Source organism: Ochotona princeps, chromosome 11 (genome assembly GCF_030435755.1).
Source record: "Ochotona princeps isolate mOchPri1 chromosome 11, mOchPri1.hap1, whole genome shotgun sequence".
Taxonomy (NCBI): Eukaryota; Metazoa; Chordata; class Mammalia; order Lagomorpha; family Ochotonidae; genus Ochotona; species Ochotona princeps.
This window is the reverse complement of record NC_080842.1, coordinates 13,136,579-13,153,021: the sequence shown is the minus strand read 5'-3', so window position 1 is coordinate 13,153,021 and position 16,443 is coordinate 13,136,579. Positions and strand designations below refer to the sequence as shown.

General features: G+C 35.8%; 2 protein-coding genes across 7 annotated transcripts in view; one reads left to right on the top strand and one right to left on the bottom strand.

The window, feature by feature from the left end:
- The window catches only part of WRN (WRN RecQ like helicase), a 207,031-nt gene that overhangs the window by 69,856 nt on the left and 120,732 nt on the right, over window positions 1–16,443 (top strand). The window contains exons 3-6 of the mRNA XM_058669837.1: window positions 4,084–4,192; window positions 7,053–7,195; window positions 11,725–11,872; window positions 13,353–13,444. The gene's annotated coding sequence lies outside the window, so the exon portion shown is untranslated. The remainder of the gene's footprint in view (window positions 1–4,083; window positions 4,193–7,052; window positions 7,196–11,724; window positions 11,873–13,352; window positions 13,445–16,443) is intronic.
- Window positions 1–16,443, bottom strand: part of PURG (purine rich element binding protein G) — a 34,851-nt gene that overhangs the window by 18,156 nt on the left and 252 nt on the right. For 3 of the 6 annotated variants that reach the window (XM_058669832.1, XM_058669836.1, XM_058669834.1), the window contains exon 2: window positions 15,389–16,264. In XM_058669832.1, coding sequence (XP_058525815.1) covers window positions 15,389–16,258 — 870 coding nt within the window. In that variant the 5' untranslated portion in view covers window positions 16,259–16,264. Of the gene's footprint in view, window positions 1–7,287; window positions 7,381–11,660; window positions 16,265–16,443 lie in introns of those variants that run through there. The other 3 variants (XM_058669833.1, XM_058669831.1, XM_058669830.1) reach the window with 3 other exon arrangements.

Here is a 16,443-nt window from a genome sequence, read left to right as displayed (position 1 = left end):
GAACCAGGCTTATTACAATCCCTTCACTAAATCTTTATAATGCAAAGAAACTTTTTAATCACCTAAGAAATTTCTAATTTTATGATACATAACAAAGAAACAATGAGATTCAATTTGAAAGAATTTTCTCTGAATAGCCAATAACCAATATGCAGTAGCAGACCATGCCAGAATCTGCTACAAAATTAGGTTAAGAAAGGGGACATCTCCATGGCAAGATTACTAAGACTGTGCCCACTCCACAGTATTTTTCCTTATTTAGATGTCTATGGTGCAAGATTTCAATCTTTATGGATTTCATTCGAAGATTTAAAATCAGGACTTAAAAAAGTAGGAAGATTAAGTTTTTAAAATGTGTTCATGGGTTCAGTTTTTTTTTTTCCTTACTGCCAGATTTTGAAAACAGTTCGCTTGCAGAAAAATCCATTTTAATTTTACACACATTTCCTCTCAAATTATGTTTTCTATAAAGCTGTTTAAGACTGACTGAATGGTTTCAACTCAAATGATCAAAGGTTTTAAAATCATTTAAGGAACACTCACACTCCAAGAAAAGACAGAAGAAAGAACAAGTCAATCAACCACCTCAGCTATATGTTGGCAGCGAAATACTGGGCAAATGGAGACTCTATCATGGACTATGTCAATCATTGGATTCTTCAATGACCTCATTGTGCTTGGAGTGGCGAGATTGGCAGCGATTCATAACTGGTGAACTATCAAAACCACTTGAGCAAGTATCTCAGAGCATGCATCTGGAACTTGGGGTGGGTGGGAAACTGGGTGGGGCTTCTCCCTAAATATCCCCCTTTACCTCAGATACATGAAGGAAACACTATGGAAATAATGGTCTTACCCACTTCCTTATAGCCCTTGACCTTTTTACCGTAGTTAACTATGTAAAAATTGTCAAAAATATAATAATAAAAAAAGAAATCATAAAAAAAAGGAACACTCACACTATCAAATTCCAGGAAAATTTCCAATTTACTACCTAGGTTATGTGTCATGGGGAAACAATTCTGGAATGAACTTAGGAGAAAGCCATAAAAAATCTAGGAGTTAAGTCTAATTGCCCCAGTAACCTCTGCTCAAATCTTCAACAAACCAACCAACCAACAAACCAGCCATACAAAGAGTCCCTCTAAAATCCCCTGGATCGTAAGAGGAATATAGGCTTAGCTTCCCTTTTAATCAGCACAAAAGCTTCCAGGCTAACATAATCTTCAGTTACAGTTACCCAAACATCATAAGGATCTCCTATTTTATTATAAACACAACTTGTTCATAATTGTAAATCTGTTTGCTCATGAGAATTGCAATGCAGATAAAGGGATATGGCTATAAACTTATTATTGATAGAAAAAGGGTTAAGAAAATATTTTGCTTCTTAAAGAAAAGACTGAGAAGAAAGTAAGAAAGTATTTGCCAAGGGCTACAGGATGGGGAAATGACTTGTTCAATTGGTACAGGTTCAGCTTTCCAAGACAAAGAAGTTCTGATGTGGTTTCTACAGCAAGGTGAATATTTAACCCTACCGAATACTTGACATTACTGGTACTTAGAAAGAGTTAAGAATGTGAATTTTATCCTTTGTGTTTTTTAAAAGCTCAAATTAAATAAAAAAGTCATGATCAGTGAAGCAGAGATTAAGGGTATTTTTTCCTACACCTGATAAATTGTAGATTTCTATCTACAAAAACAAAACACAAAACAAGCAAAATGCAAAAGGATCAGAACAGTTGAGAAATTATTCTGTGGGAAACTGACTAGTCATTCAGTTCAGACTGGCAAGACTCATGTTTGGACTGTGCAATCTCAGGTGCATGCAGTGAGAGAGAGGTTAGCTGTACCCTAAGAATAGTTTGAGTTTGAGCTGAGGTGCTGAACAATCCGGCCTTTCTCGTGCTGTCCAGAAAGATCACCAATATGGACAGTATAACAACTTAAATACCAGAATTTATGCATTACGCTATATTTCTAATACACTATGAACATGAAAGTTTGAGAATCACCAAACTAAAATTTAAAGGAGTTTGCGGGCCTGGTGGCATGGCCTAGCGGCTAAAGTCCTCGCCTTGAAAGCCCCGGGATCCCATATGGGCGCCGGTTCTAGTCCCGGCAGCTCCACTTCCCATCCAGCTCCCTGCTTGTGGCCTGGGAAAGCAGTCGAGGACGGCCCGGGAAAGCAGTCGAGGACGGCCCAAGGCTTTGAGATCCTGCACCCATGTGGGAGACCCAGAAGAGGTTCCAGGTTCCTGGCTCTTTGGACCGGCACAGCACCGGCCCGTTGCGGCTCACTTGGGGAGTGAATCATCGGACGGAGGATCTTCCTCTCTGTCTCTCCTCTCTGTATATCTGACTTTGTAATAAAAATAAATTTAAAAAAATAAAGGGAGTTTGCCATGGTTTTTAATGGTGGTTAGGACTCATGAGAGGCAGAGTTCAATGCTCAAGTGTATCCTCGATGATAGCATCATGCCTAGCTAATTCTTCGGAGGTGCAGAGGATTCTCTGCTGTTTCAGTGGAGGTATTATGGGATTTAGATAATCTCTTGGAAGTATTAGAAGAGATACATTCCTAGCCACATCATATGATAATTTGTGATACAACTACTATCTGGCTCAACTTGAAATTTTTTAGTGCAACAATGAGAACTAAAATGGCAAATATTTGGCACGAATGATGTTTTTCTTTGTACCTTGCCCTGTAGATACAGACTTTAAATATAGCTCTTCAGGATAACCAATCAATTGTAGTGACAAACAAGATGAAAATCAATCTGCCATTACTTCTCCAGGGGCATAAAAAGGGGAGGATAGGATTGGACTCTGTAACTTATCTGTGTTTGGGTGTGTGTGTATAAAACTTGTGAGTGCTGTGCAGTAAATTTTACTCAGCTAAATATCTAAAAATGGGTGCTACAGTGACTTCTCACATCTAGATGCAACCTATTTCAACTTACTCAATCTCTCCATAAAAGGTACTACTGCCCATTTGAAATGTGGACATGTTACAGTATCACACAAAAGCACAGATGGCTGGGAGAGTTGACAAGAAAGTGGGTGCTTCCAGGCAGAATAGTTTCATACTGCATCACACCAGATCCTGAATTTAGATATTTTCACTATAGCTACTCTTATTCCTTTTACCAAGGCTTAACATTTTTCAGGCCAGAATCACATGTGGGATCTGCAGCCATAATGAACTTATTTGGACATTTATTCTTCTGAAGAAAAAAAAAAACTCAATATAAAATGAAAAAAAAAAAAAAAAAACCATGGTGCTTCTTTCTATTATAGTAGTGCTAGAAAAAAGCATGGAGAACGACATCTTTAAGCAGAATTTAATGAATTTTTATGTTAAAAATCCCTAGTAGTCAGTAATGTAGCTTATCAATTTACACTGCTGTGAGCTGTTTTTCTAAATAAACCTGCAGCAGGCAGTTTTGAAATGGCAATATAAACACTAAGTTAAGAACTAAAATGAAAATTGTCTGAAAATTACAAAATGTACACTTATTTTAACAGGGTAAATTTCATGGAAATAATTTAATTCACTTAATTAGTAAGATTCAGGAAAATCTGGAAAACAGTTTTCAAGTTATTTTTCCAAAACAAAGAGTTGGAGGAATGAACAAATATTTTAGAATAATACTAGAATATTTGAAATGAGGGTTATTCAAGTTGGTAAATTAACAGAAGATCCAAATTTAAACATTCCAAGTATTATTTCTAATAAATTGAAACTCTTGGAATTAAAAAGAATCTCTGAGGAAATAACTTTCCTGACTTACCAATTCCCCTTCTGCATCCTACATGAAGCACGTTCTAGTCACTGCCTTAAGTAAGTCCAGTAGCAGGTAAAAGTGTTCTGAAGATTTGCCTTACCTTAAGCTGAAATTTATAAAACTACACTCTGCTGAGTCTACTCTATTTAGAATTCTAAACTTATTTTTTTCTTAGATCTGAAATGTATATTGTAGATATAATACAAATAGGACAGGGAATTTTGTAAAAAAAAAGTTATGCTGCCTATGAATAATAATCTTTTGAATTTGTTCTATTTGTGTTGGCAGGGAGTTAACTGTTTTCGCACAGTTAGGAAGTTAATGAACACTTATTATTGAAGAGCAGTAGACATCAATGAACAAGAAATTAATGAATCTGCAGAAGTTTCAAATATCTATGTGTGAGTTACTGCTTTTGATTAGGAAGTGGTACACTGGAATGATAGTTACCAAGAGGGTTAAGTGTGTGTGTGTATCCATATATATATATATAAAATAGAGATTTATATATAAAGTCTGGTTTCAGTTTTGGTCAACACATGAATGAATATCCACAGGTTGGCAAACAGAATAAATTATTCTTAAATATTAAGTAATATGTTTAATAAGAGTTTGGTCGGTTAAATATCTTCAAATCTGAAGCAATGAGTCCAACAGTTAATCTGAAGGAAGTCCCTTTAAACTACTACACTATACAGCTCCTCTGTCTTATATATATATTAGTGAATGAGAAGATGTTAAAATACTGTATGTTTTAAACAGATATTATGTACTTCTCATTATCTGTGGTACCTCAAGAGACAGCATCTTAAGCTCTAGCCCTCAAATGATTCTAAGAATTGCAAATCATTTGAGTTACACGAAATATTTCACAAAATGGAAAATTAAACAACTAGAGCAAATCCAAGGGCCCTCCAAGTTCTAATATTTAATATTCACAAAACCTGAAGCATTAATAATTCTCAAATAGAGAAAGTACTACTATTCATTTACTAAGATTTAAGTATCGATATTACATAATAATTATTAGTCTCCATTTATTTGAACACTGAAGTTCTTCATGTAAGGATTCAGAAATCCTAATTCCTATTTTACTTATCTCAAAATGGCTGCTGAAAAATGAGAACCAGAAAGGTTATTAAGAGTGATGAAAGCATAAAGACTTTTTTTAAAACAAAAAATGTTGAATGTTTTAAGATTTGTAAATGTCTCAGGGCAGAATGAGTTAAAGCACTCAAGGCTTTTAGAGTTGTGTTGGTTAGGTTTTTTCCTTCCCTATCTCTTGTAGTTAAGGTAAACTCTCCCCACCCCCACCTCAGTCCAGTGGTTCTTAAAATGTGGGTCCCAGATCAGCAACATCTACTCAGCCTGGGATTGTGTCAAGCGTGCAAATTATTGGTCCTTTCTGCACCCTAACAGTCTTTCTACACAGAAACTCTGCAGCTAGGGGCCAGAAAACTGGGGCTTAACAAATCCCGCAGATGCTTCTCAGTTACACTGAAGTTGGTAAAACATTGCTCTAGAGTAATGGAGAAAAATTTGTCTACAAATAGGGCACATACCTCGGTTTATTCTGCTGGAGTTGAGGAAAGAGGAAACTTAGCAATTACATTTCTGTGAAATAGCTGATTGTGTTCAGACATTCATCCTGTGAACTGTACTAAAGATCAAATACATTGTGCTTATTAGCACCAATGCTAATCAACAAAATAAGTGCTGCTCTAAGAAAGTGTCTTTTGGTGACTGGACTCATATAAAGGAGATAGTCTTGGATAATATAATTCTCAACTTAGGCAGGTTTATGTCTAGTGACAGTGGGGGTGGATTGTGCCAAAGTCTTACACACAACCTTGCCTAACTGAATGAGCATAATCTTTGGTTCTGGTGCCAATTTGTGTTCAAATGTTAGTTTTGAGAAACTGCACCAGTTTTTAAATTTCTGGGAAATTACACAAAAATGGGAATGATAATGGGTTGCTCTAAGGATGAGACATAATAGATATTAGGGACCCAGCAATCCATAGTTAATAGTAGGTATTAAGTAATTCTTAGTACTAATAAATCTTCATGGGATTGTTCTTTTATGGCCATTTATCTTTAAAAATGGTCAATGGTGAAATTTTTCTCAGAGTACAACTCATTTCTGAAATAACTTGTCAACCAGGGAAGTAAAAAATAATTTTCTGAAGCTGTGTTATATACTGAAAAGCTGGAATAATTGACCTTTCAGTCCACATTCCAGATGAAATGTATTCTCTTCTGGGCCTAAATTGCTACATAAAATACGGTGAGAGTGTGGAAATCAGTTGACTATAGTAGCCCTTCTTAGCATCTTTAGAGCTAGCTTGTAGGGAAATTTCTAAATTTTCCAATAGTAGCCCTACTTTTGACTGTGTTTCAGTCATTTACAAACAAGATGGAGTAGGGTCATGGTGGCAGTGAAAAAAACTAATGCCCTTACTTAACTTCCAAAAGGGGACAGTGTTCATGGGAGGGGGATTTCTATGATGAAAGGGATTTGAGAATTCTTTGTTTACAATCGATTTCAGCATGTTACTCCCTTTTTAGGGTATCTGCCAAGCAACAATAGGTATAATGTTATTGGTATAATTCAGATCACTGGTGTAGGTCACACTCTTAGTCTGAAGAATCTAGGAATAAGATCTAGCAGTCTCCACAGCAAATTTGCCAAGGAGAGAGAATGTTTTGGATCTAAGTGTCTGTACATACCCGTATCGTTCCTCATTAACCTTATGGTTCTGTTGTTTTATTTTGCTAGGTAGTTTTGGCACTTAGGTGTACTCTTTTGGTAAAGCTGCTTGGAATGTTTGATGGAAGCTGAGGCAAATTTCTACAAAATGGCAAATGTAAAAAAAAAAGCCACCAAATGAAGCTATTCTTTCATATCCCATTTAGATTTCAAACGACACTGAAAAGGAAGCAATTAAGAACATAAAGTACACTTGGAGAAGAGTGGGGATAGAAAAGAGAAAAAAAATTTATGCAAGTCACTTTATTCGATAGGATTTGCTGCAGACAGGGCAACCAGTTGCTTTTGCAAACCTCCACTAGGCCAAGGATTGTTCATCACTTGGGGTTAATTTATGTGCAAAGATACTTCTGACATTAGCAAGATATACATGAGCTTTTGCACCTCAAAATGCACTTAGATTCTTCTTAAACAGCATCTCAGATAAATAAAAAAGAACAAAAAAGAGGTCTGGGAAGAATCATGACACTCTTTTTAATCTCTCCTGGCAGCCTAACAGGACACAGCAGAAGACTCAGAGGATTTTGTGTGCTGCTCTCTGCTTCTTCAGTTAACCTTTGCAGTTTCTATTGGTTAATCTTGGTAGATCCTAGCAGTTACAGGCCCTTCCAAAACAGAACCACAATGTCTGCAGGTCGGTATCTTTCCTGATGTTTTAAATTAAACATCACTGCTTGAGACGTAGAGACCCAACGTGGTGGTAGACTCTTGGGGAACACAATCATGATCGTTGCAGTGTATTATTTAGTAGTGTAATTTACAGCTATCCCAAGATTGATGGCATTCCAGGAAGCTGTGTCAATTTTAAAAATTCATCTGCTGTACAGATATAAGAAATGTTCATAGGATTTGTAGAGACAAGCAATGCTCCTTCGAGAAGGAGATCTTATATAAAACAGTAAAATCATTTCCAGCAATAAATGAGAAGCCTAGGGTAGATATATGTGGTCAGTATACAACAGGCTTGCTCTTAATGAAGAGTTAGAATGGAATTTTTTTCCACATGGCCAGGAGATAGATATCCTAAAACTGACAGTTCTACACTGCTCATTTGTCTGTCATCACAGGTGGCTGCATTATTATAGCTGTTTTAAGATAAAGTGAGACTCTCTTACACTCTTCCAGCTCTGGTTTTCTTGATCAATTTTTTCTTCTTTCACTTTTCATTGATATGGAATTTCAAAAGTTTGGAGTAGCAGGGAACTGTAGCTTCCTGTACATCGTTCATGGTCAGGCCATACACTGGATAGAAGCAGGTCTTAGTAATTAATCTTTCCTAAATGTCCTTTCAGTAGTAAAATAAATAGGTATTTAGTTTGGAGAATGGTTTAAATATCTCTTCTATGCAAATTAGATTGATTTCTTCTCTTACAGGGAAGCAAAGTCAGCCTCCACTATCTTTTCTCTTCCTTTCCTACTTCTTAATTCTAGGCAACAACCTGGTCAAATTTACAACAAATAGTAAAAAGAAAAACAAATCCTGAAGGAAAGTATTAATCTGCAGATACATTTATGCTAAGGAAGGCAAAATATGAAATGTTCCTGAAAATAAGTTTCAGCTGAAAGAAATTCTGACTTTCAATAAAAAAGATCAGATTTATACCAAGAATTTGATTTAAAAAATCAAAGGCCTTTCCCCACCTAATCCTACACTTTGAGCAACTTTAACTTTTGTCTTTAATTTTTTATTCATATTCTTCCTAGGAATATGAAACTAGATGGAATAGTTCAGAATTAAGCATAAAGAGATGAAATGAGAGGACAAATGATTGTTACTTAATCTTAGAAAAAGCTAACAGTTAAAGAAGAATCTCTGTAACCCATTTAAATTAGTTATTTTCCTCATAATCATATCAGAAAGTAACTTCACTATAGCAGCACTAATTTTTTATGTTTTAATTTATTGATGGATGTCACTGGCTTCGATGAGAATAAGACCATTTTCACAAAGGACATTGAAGTGAAGATAAAGTTTGGGAAATAGGATTTACTAGAAAGCCCAAACATGGGCATCTCTTTGATGAAGGATTGTAAATCATTAATATTTTTAAATAAACTTCACTTTTGAAAGTAAATTTTTCTTCCTTTTGACCCAAAACACATAAACACTCAATTTTAAGTGCAAACAAATAAACACTTCAAGGTCTCTACAATTTTTTTCTGTACCAGACAATGAGTTATTTTCATCACTGAAACAAAAGCAAACTCTTTCTTGCTTTTAAAACTGTGTTTCAGGGTATCTGGTCCTCTAGCAACACCTCACTCATTGTATAACCAGAAAAACTTGCCACCAATTATAGAGATAGTCTAATGCTTAGGTCAGCGCTTCAAATTTTGAATCTTACAACATTCATATAAAATTTATAGACACTTACACATTAATACAACTCTTCCTTAACCTACATAATCTTTAAGATATTTCTAACTATGTTGGAATTTTTATTTTTGGTTGGTTTAATTTACAACCAGATAGGATCCCTCAGGGTTCAAGTAAGGAATCTTTTTCAGATTTTTTTCTTGTTAGTCAACAGAAAAGCGATCTTACTGTCCATTTCTGATGGAAGTGAAACAGAATGATGATGTTGGGTGGAGGGAACCTGAAGAACTATCAAAAGTAGTTTTGCTAATATTTTCAAGGAATGTCAATAATTTAAATTTTCATGTTTATATAAGATTATATTCTTTCAGTAGAGGATGGAGATGGTTTAGTTGTATATGCAACCTCATAGCTACTAATTTTCACTCCTCCATAAAATGACACAGCACCTTCTGATTCCAAGGACTTCTGACTCTGGGTCCATCAATGAAAAAAGTCAGTGCTTTAAACAATTAGAAGTAGTACTACAACCTGGCTAAAGGCCTGGATTGATGACATTGCTAAATAAATTTTCTCGTCATAAAGATAAAAGCTTCATGTTAACAAACAAAAGGATTTCTACAGAATTATAATATAATCTTTTAATACAGTTAGAACATTTCCTCTAATAATGGCAAGGTCTTTATGGATTAAAAATAAGTAATAACAGAATCAGTAAAAATTGAAAAAGGTAATTTGTTAAAAGCTTTTAAAAATGGGGAGTGTTTCATTAGAGAACACAGTCTAAAGTAATAGCTAGTTAAATATTTGATATCTTGATCCTCCTGGACTATATTACTTCAGGAAAAAAAAGACCTTTTTTTTTTTTTAGTGAAGGAAGAGGGAAACTTAGGAATGCAAGATGGATAGGAACAAAGATAATGTAATATGTGTATACTTAAATCAATACTTAGATATATTTTTATTTTAAAAATATCAATGGATTTCGAATCATTCCCTTGGAAGAAGATGCTCCCTTAGAATATAGTTAAAAGTGAATGATGTTAATTAGACCAAATATAAGATCTAAGCAAAAGAAAAAAATCCCTTCAAATGAGCAATCTGAAATTGACACTATTAAGTATGATAGGGTATATGTCTTCATTTGTATGTTTAAAAATATATATTTGTACATGTATGTTTTAATATGTAGAATTACTCTAGAAGGATACATAAGAAATTGTTAATACTGGTTGCTACTTTCCATTGTCTACCCATCTGTTGTGTTTAAATTTTGTACTATATATTTTTCTATATTTAAAATACTGATTAAAACCCTATTACTGAAATAAATTTAAATTATTTAAAATACCATATCAAATGAAGAACAAGGAATTTTTTTTCTCTAATTACACAAGAAGATACAATGTACATTATTTTTCTAAGATCTACCTGTACAAATTTGGGTATATTTTCTTTATGACAGAATTACTGTGATTGAAAAACTCAATTTTTCACATGGCATTAAATTGGGGACATCACATTCCCATGTTCATTTCCACAGTGTTGTGAATGATGGATTGTCTCAACATCCTTGTTCTCCCCTGATGGGCTAGCCATTAGGCACCATTTCTCCAGGAAACTTCAGAGAGATTTAGGAATCCTTTCTGGTGGGAAAAATATTATACCTGTACAATCCTGTGGTCACAGAATCAATGTTAACTTGTCTTTGTTAAATCATTCTGCCAAAGCTACTTTGTTTTGGTAAATATAGACTTCCAACTGAGTGGTGACTAAGTAAAGCCCTTGTGTATAGCTTGGAACAGATTTCATAAATAGTTCCAATGAAAGATATTTGGAAAAAAAAATACAAGAAAAAAATTCCTTATAGCTATGAAAAAATGCTTTTAGAAAAATCACTTGTGAATTCAAATTTTCTTATTCACTTAAATGTTCAACCATTAAATTTTAATGGAATGATGATACATACATCAGTTTTCAATGGTAGCTTATTAAAAATGAGTATCTGAGGGCATATTCCAATTTCATCCTGTTTATGCAGCTCAAATGAATGCTTATTTTACTGAAAATATTTGTAATGTTACAATATAAATACATGACTATATTAAGATAGGATGACTATATAGAATGTATTCTTATCTATAGATATAAAATGGATGCAGTAAATATAGCACACTCTTGATGAATCGTTAGTACACAGTGTTTCTCAGTAAAGTAGATAATGTACAACCTATTGTTAAGCAACAATTATCTAGTTTCCAAACGTACATCTTAAGCAGCTTTTGGGATGGAAAAGACATTAAATCCCCCAATACCCTTTATAGTTCGCAAACGTTAGTACTTTAACAAATCTTGAAATACTGTATTTATTTTAGCAACTTAGATTCCTCGCATTTCCTTAACTTTAAACTTTATTTCTTTAGTCAGAATGTTTATTAAATAATGCTGTATCAGATAACCATACTTTAAAATTCTTGTACAGTATCATATACTATCTTCTTATTGGTTACTTGAACATATACCAATATCAATAACATAAAAAACATTAAAAAAGTTTTTTTGTCAGGACAAATTTCAAAAATTGACTTTCAGGGTATTACAGGGATCCTTAACTAGACAGAACTCAACTGCAATATCTGGGTAAGAAATAAGATTTTTAAAATTTATTCTAGTTAACTGTGTCACATAATACAATGTAATTAATGAATTAAAAGTAATAAATAAATAAAAAAAGAAAAAAAAATTTATTCTAGTCCTTAAGAATACAAATATGAACTCTACTTTAAAATTCTTTGTTAAATATATTGGGATTTGTTTCAAAAGCATCTTCTACCCTTCTCTGTTAGTTACATTAATCTAATGGAAACCTGTTACTACATCGGTTCCAACATAAACATGCATGCAAGAGATCACCCTACAGATTCTAACTATATAGTTATCGAAACACATCTCACCTGTCAAGTGGCATAAATGTACATCTTCTATATACAAAAGGTAAAGTGCATTATTAAATTAGTGAACTGACAGATTGTCTGCCTGGACCATATAGCTTGCAAATAGACAAATGTGAAATTCTCCCATTAGAACCAACTATTTCAAGAGGTTCCAATTAGCTTTTCCACCCTGTCATTTTTTTTTTTTTTTTTTTTTTTTTGGCCATGCTCTTTAGTGCAAATAAGCTTGTGTTTGACTCAAGTTTAAGGGACATGGCAGTTTGGGGCTTTAACAAGGAAAATTATAAAATGTGGCAGAACTTTAATACCTTTATAATACATTGCATCATTTGCATATAAGCAACAGATTAGTGTTGCTTTCAGTTGCTAGGAGCATACTGCCAACTAATTCAAGGAACCCGTTTCTAAATTTCATAACTATTAGCTTATATTATTACAGTTTTGAGTCTGTATCACATAATGCTTAGATTATTACGTGCAAACATCAGTGTTTTAGTATTATACAGAGAACTACTAATTTTGGTTACTACTTTAACGTTCATTTTTTTGACTTGTAACATCCAGTTGCCTTAACAGTTAATGTCATCAAGGCAGGGATCTCATTACTTTGAAGAAAACCATGTACACTTGCAGCTCCATTTAGGTTACAAAGGACGATAAATAAAATTTATATTGCACAGATAAGAATAGTAGCTTACTTTACAAGATACATGGCAATATGTGTCCTAATACCAGAGTTTTGAGCTGGATCATATTATGGCTAATGAATTTTTGGGAATTTTAAGTATCAAAAAAGTCATAGCATTTAATTTTTTAGTGAATGCATTAACTATGAAAAAGTGAAACAAAAGGAATGGCAGAAGACTTAACGATTGTAATGCATGTTCAACTGCTGATATATGTGCATCTATCCAATTTGCAACTGTGAGATGGTAAAAACTTCGAGGGATACGTACATGATGTGAAATTTGGCATGTTAACTAATTTTCCTTAAGTAACTAAAATGCAAAATCAAACTGATATTTACATACAATGAATGAAGGATACTTCTATTTGAATATGACGTATTATGTGTGTCCCTATACATATGTCCATGGACACAGACACACATGTTCAAATCTCATTTAACTAAAAACCAAAAAAAAAAGAGAAATATTTTAGACCTAATGAATATAAATATTTTAGAAAGGAAGATTTTAAGAGAAAGAGTATACACTCATAGCAATAGTGATAGGAACAATTGAATACTGGAATATTCACAGTTCCAGTTTGCCAAAGTCTGACAGGTTGGTTATTATTAATAGGCACTATGATGGGCAGCAATAACAATCAGTAGTACAGTAATTCAAGTGCACATCCCTCCTTCATATACCAGGAACTACTTTTTAGCAAGACTACATAGCTATTTTTACAGTTTTAGGACTGTTTAAAAATCCTTGCTACTGTTAGAGTCTTAACACCCACCATGTGCTATTAACTCTAGTACTAACATTGTCTTCTAACCTTCCGTTGTTCCGCAGTGATCCAGATGGTCCAGTTACAATGAACTGAGATTCCTTCACACTAGTGAGGAAACGTGAAATACAATCTGCAAACCAACACCAGCATACAGGTCTGGGTTACTGAGTACTTGTTCTCAATTAGCATAAACCAATGAAACTAATTCCTTAATTCGTACCACAAGGTTTTCTTAGTGACCTGACTTAAACATATTTGGGGGAAACCCTTCGAGGAAATAAAAAAAAAGACTGTTCACATAATTCTGAATTACATATACAGAAGAGGAGCTACATTCTGGTCTCCATCCACGAAGTCAGCTCTCTTTCCTAAGAACTGTATTTGGGAGTGGACATCAGTGTTCTGGCTCTTAAACATGAATATATGAACTTAACTGCATGGGAAATGAATAAATCCATGTTAAAAGACAGTTACTTCATTCAGAATAAAATGTAGCTCAACAGATGGTTTCAGTCAGTGAATACAGGGTAGGTTGGTACACATAATGGATATAGTTATCCAATTTTAAAAAAAATTGCTTAAGTATTGAAAAGTTGCTGTGGCACTTCCTGGAAAGGAATTTTTAATACAGGTAATTGGGTGAGACTTGTCTAAGTAAACCTCTTTAAGAAGCATAAAGAGCACCTTGGGAAACACCTGCCATTTTCTTTTAAATATGTTTATAATCAATCTTTAAATTACAATTTTTTCCCAGACTGATAACTACATGCATTTAAAGAGAAAAATTATGACTTTTTTTTCTTTCCTGGAATTAAAATACTTGTAAAAGTCAGGTTTATTCTCGAAGTGTTGACATGGTTCCAGGGTAGCAATTGCAAAAGTGCTATTAAAATGTTTTATTTCAGATGTATTTTTATATCAGTTAACTGGTGCACCAACCCCTCTGAAATAGTGTTGGATAAGAGGCATAAAAAGGAACACCTTGGTCCATGATATACATATATATTTTTTTGGGGGGGGGATAAAAAAACCCTCTCATAATCTTAAATTAGCACGGACAGCTAAACTACCAAGATTTCCATAGCAAAGCCACTGGATGAAGCCTCTCACCCAATACTAACATAAAAGTAATTTCTGAAACTTTGGGAAGTCAGTAAACACATATGGTACAATCAACAGATGTGAAGACGGGATTGTTTCTGGTTTAGTGTAATCAACTAAAACTCTCCCATGGCTTTGATATGGCAACTATGAACTGTAGAGTTACCACAAAATTTGAAATTATAGAAATCATACTATAGTAATTACTAAGAACTATTTTTAAGGTTTAATTGACTAATGAAATTTGATTCTTTAATGGTACTGTTTCATAACATTCAATTACAAAATTATTCTGCTTGTACTTCAATGAGTAAATCTGGATACTCTACTGGAGGTTAATTTCTGTTTCTGTGGTAACTGTCCTACAGGCAAGCTTGAGCTTTTAATGAAGTAGGAATGGAATACTTTTTTGGTGGTGTTTGGGGGGCGGGGCAAGACTTGTTAAATACAAACTCGTGTTAAGGATATATATCTTTGTTCAGGATTATGTCATAATGCAAGGTATATTTTAGCTATGGTATTTAGAAGGTCAGAATGTCACATTTTGTGCTGATTTGCATACTTCAATAGTCTGGAGCAGCTTAAAGTAGCTGAACTAATTTAGTTTGGGGAAGTTGGGATTCCCATAACAATTAAGGTGAGCTACCCATAACAACGTGGAATCAGACTTCTTGAAGTATAAACTACTGGAGGTACTACTTAATAATACCAAGGGCAAAAAAGAGGAAAAAAAAAAAACTTCTTCAAAATGGTTATGGATCAGTACTTTTGGCCAAACTAAGATTTAAAATTTTGCCTGATGGAGTTCAATTTCACTCTAGTCGAGGCATTCTTGTTCTTCACCACTGGCCCTTCTGCCATCCATCCTCTTTTCTTTATGGCTGTTGCAAATTTTCCTCATCTCTTCTTCATACTTGATAAAATTCTCCCCAAACCTTGTCCAAGCTTTGAACGGAACAGTAATAGTATTACGGTAAGGTGGCCTCACCTCACTTACCTTCAGGAAAATTCCATATTTATTAGAGCCCACATCAAAGTAGAACCTTTTATTGTCCACTCTGAAAGAAGTCCCCTCTGGGAGTTCGGGTGGGTCGTCGTCCCCGCCTCTTCGTTCTTCGATGTCCCCTTCCCCATAGTCTTCGATCAGCTGAACCAAGGCATCCCGAAACTCAATCATGCCCTGGGCTGGGAGGACGATGGTCTGCTCCTGGCCCAAGCCGTGGCCGAAGTAACCTATCATGCCCGCGCCCCGCAGCATGGTTTGCCTAATCCTCAGGAAGCGGCCCCGCTGGTTCTCCTTCAGGTCGAGGTAATACTTCCGATTGTCCCTCTCTATGTAGTCCGTTTTGAGGACACTGTGTGGATGCTCTTCCGACCCCACCGAGACGGGCGGGGAGGGCGCCGGGTGCTTCTGGCGTCTGCGGGAGCTCTGCTCTTTGCTGGGGCCGTGCTCGGGCCGGTGGCCTTTGATGCCCAGGTGGGCGTAGTGCTCGATGAAGTCCCCTAGGCAGTCCTTGAGCTCTGCGGCCACGGACAGGGACAGGGTCAGCTTACTTTTTCGGATATTGTCCTGCCGGCCTCTTCCTATCCACACTTCGGCTATCTTGAGGAAGCGGCCCCGGGAACTCTGCTTCACGTCTAGGTAAAACCTCTTTTTCTGGATGTCCACTCGTTTGGAGGCCAGCTCCTGGATCTCCGCTGCTCCCCCAGCCTGATTAGGGGTGGCTGAGGCTGCGTAGTGGGGGTAGTGGGAGTGCTGGGCCTGGGGATACAGTCTACTCTTGCTTAGGCCAGAGCCCCCTAGATTCCTGCCGCCGCGGCCGCGGCCACCGCCACCACCACCTCCCCTCCGCCTGGCTCTTTCCATCTTCAGCTGCAAGTGACAAACAGAGACATACACACGGGGTGGGGTGGGGGAGGGGTGAGAACAATCGCAGACGCCCCTCGGCCTGCGCCAACCCCCGCCGCCCGGGCCCCCCAGCACCGGGCCGGCTCCCGGCGCTGGCCTCCCGCCGGACGGCGGCGGTGATGGCAGCAGCGGCGGCAGCAGCA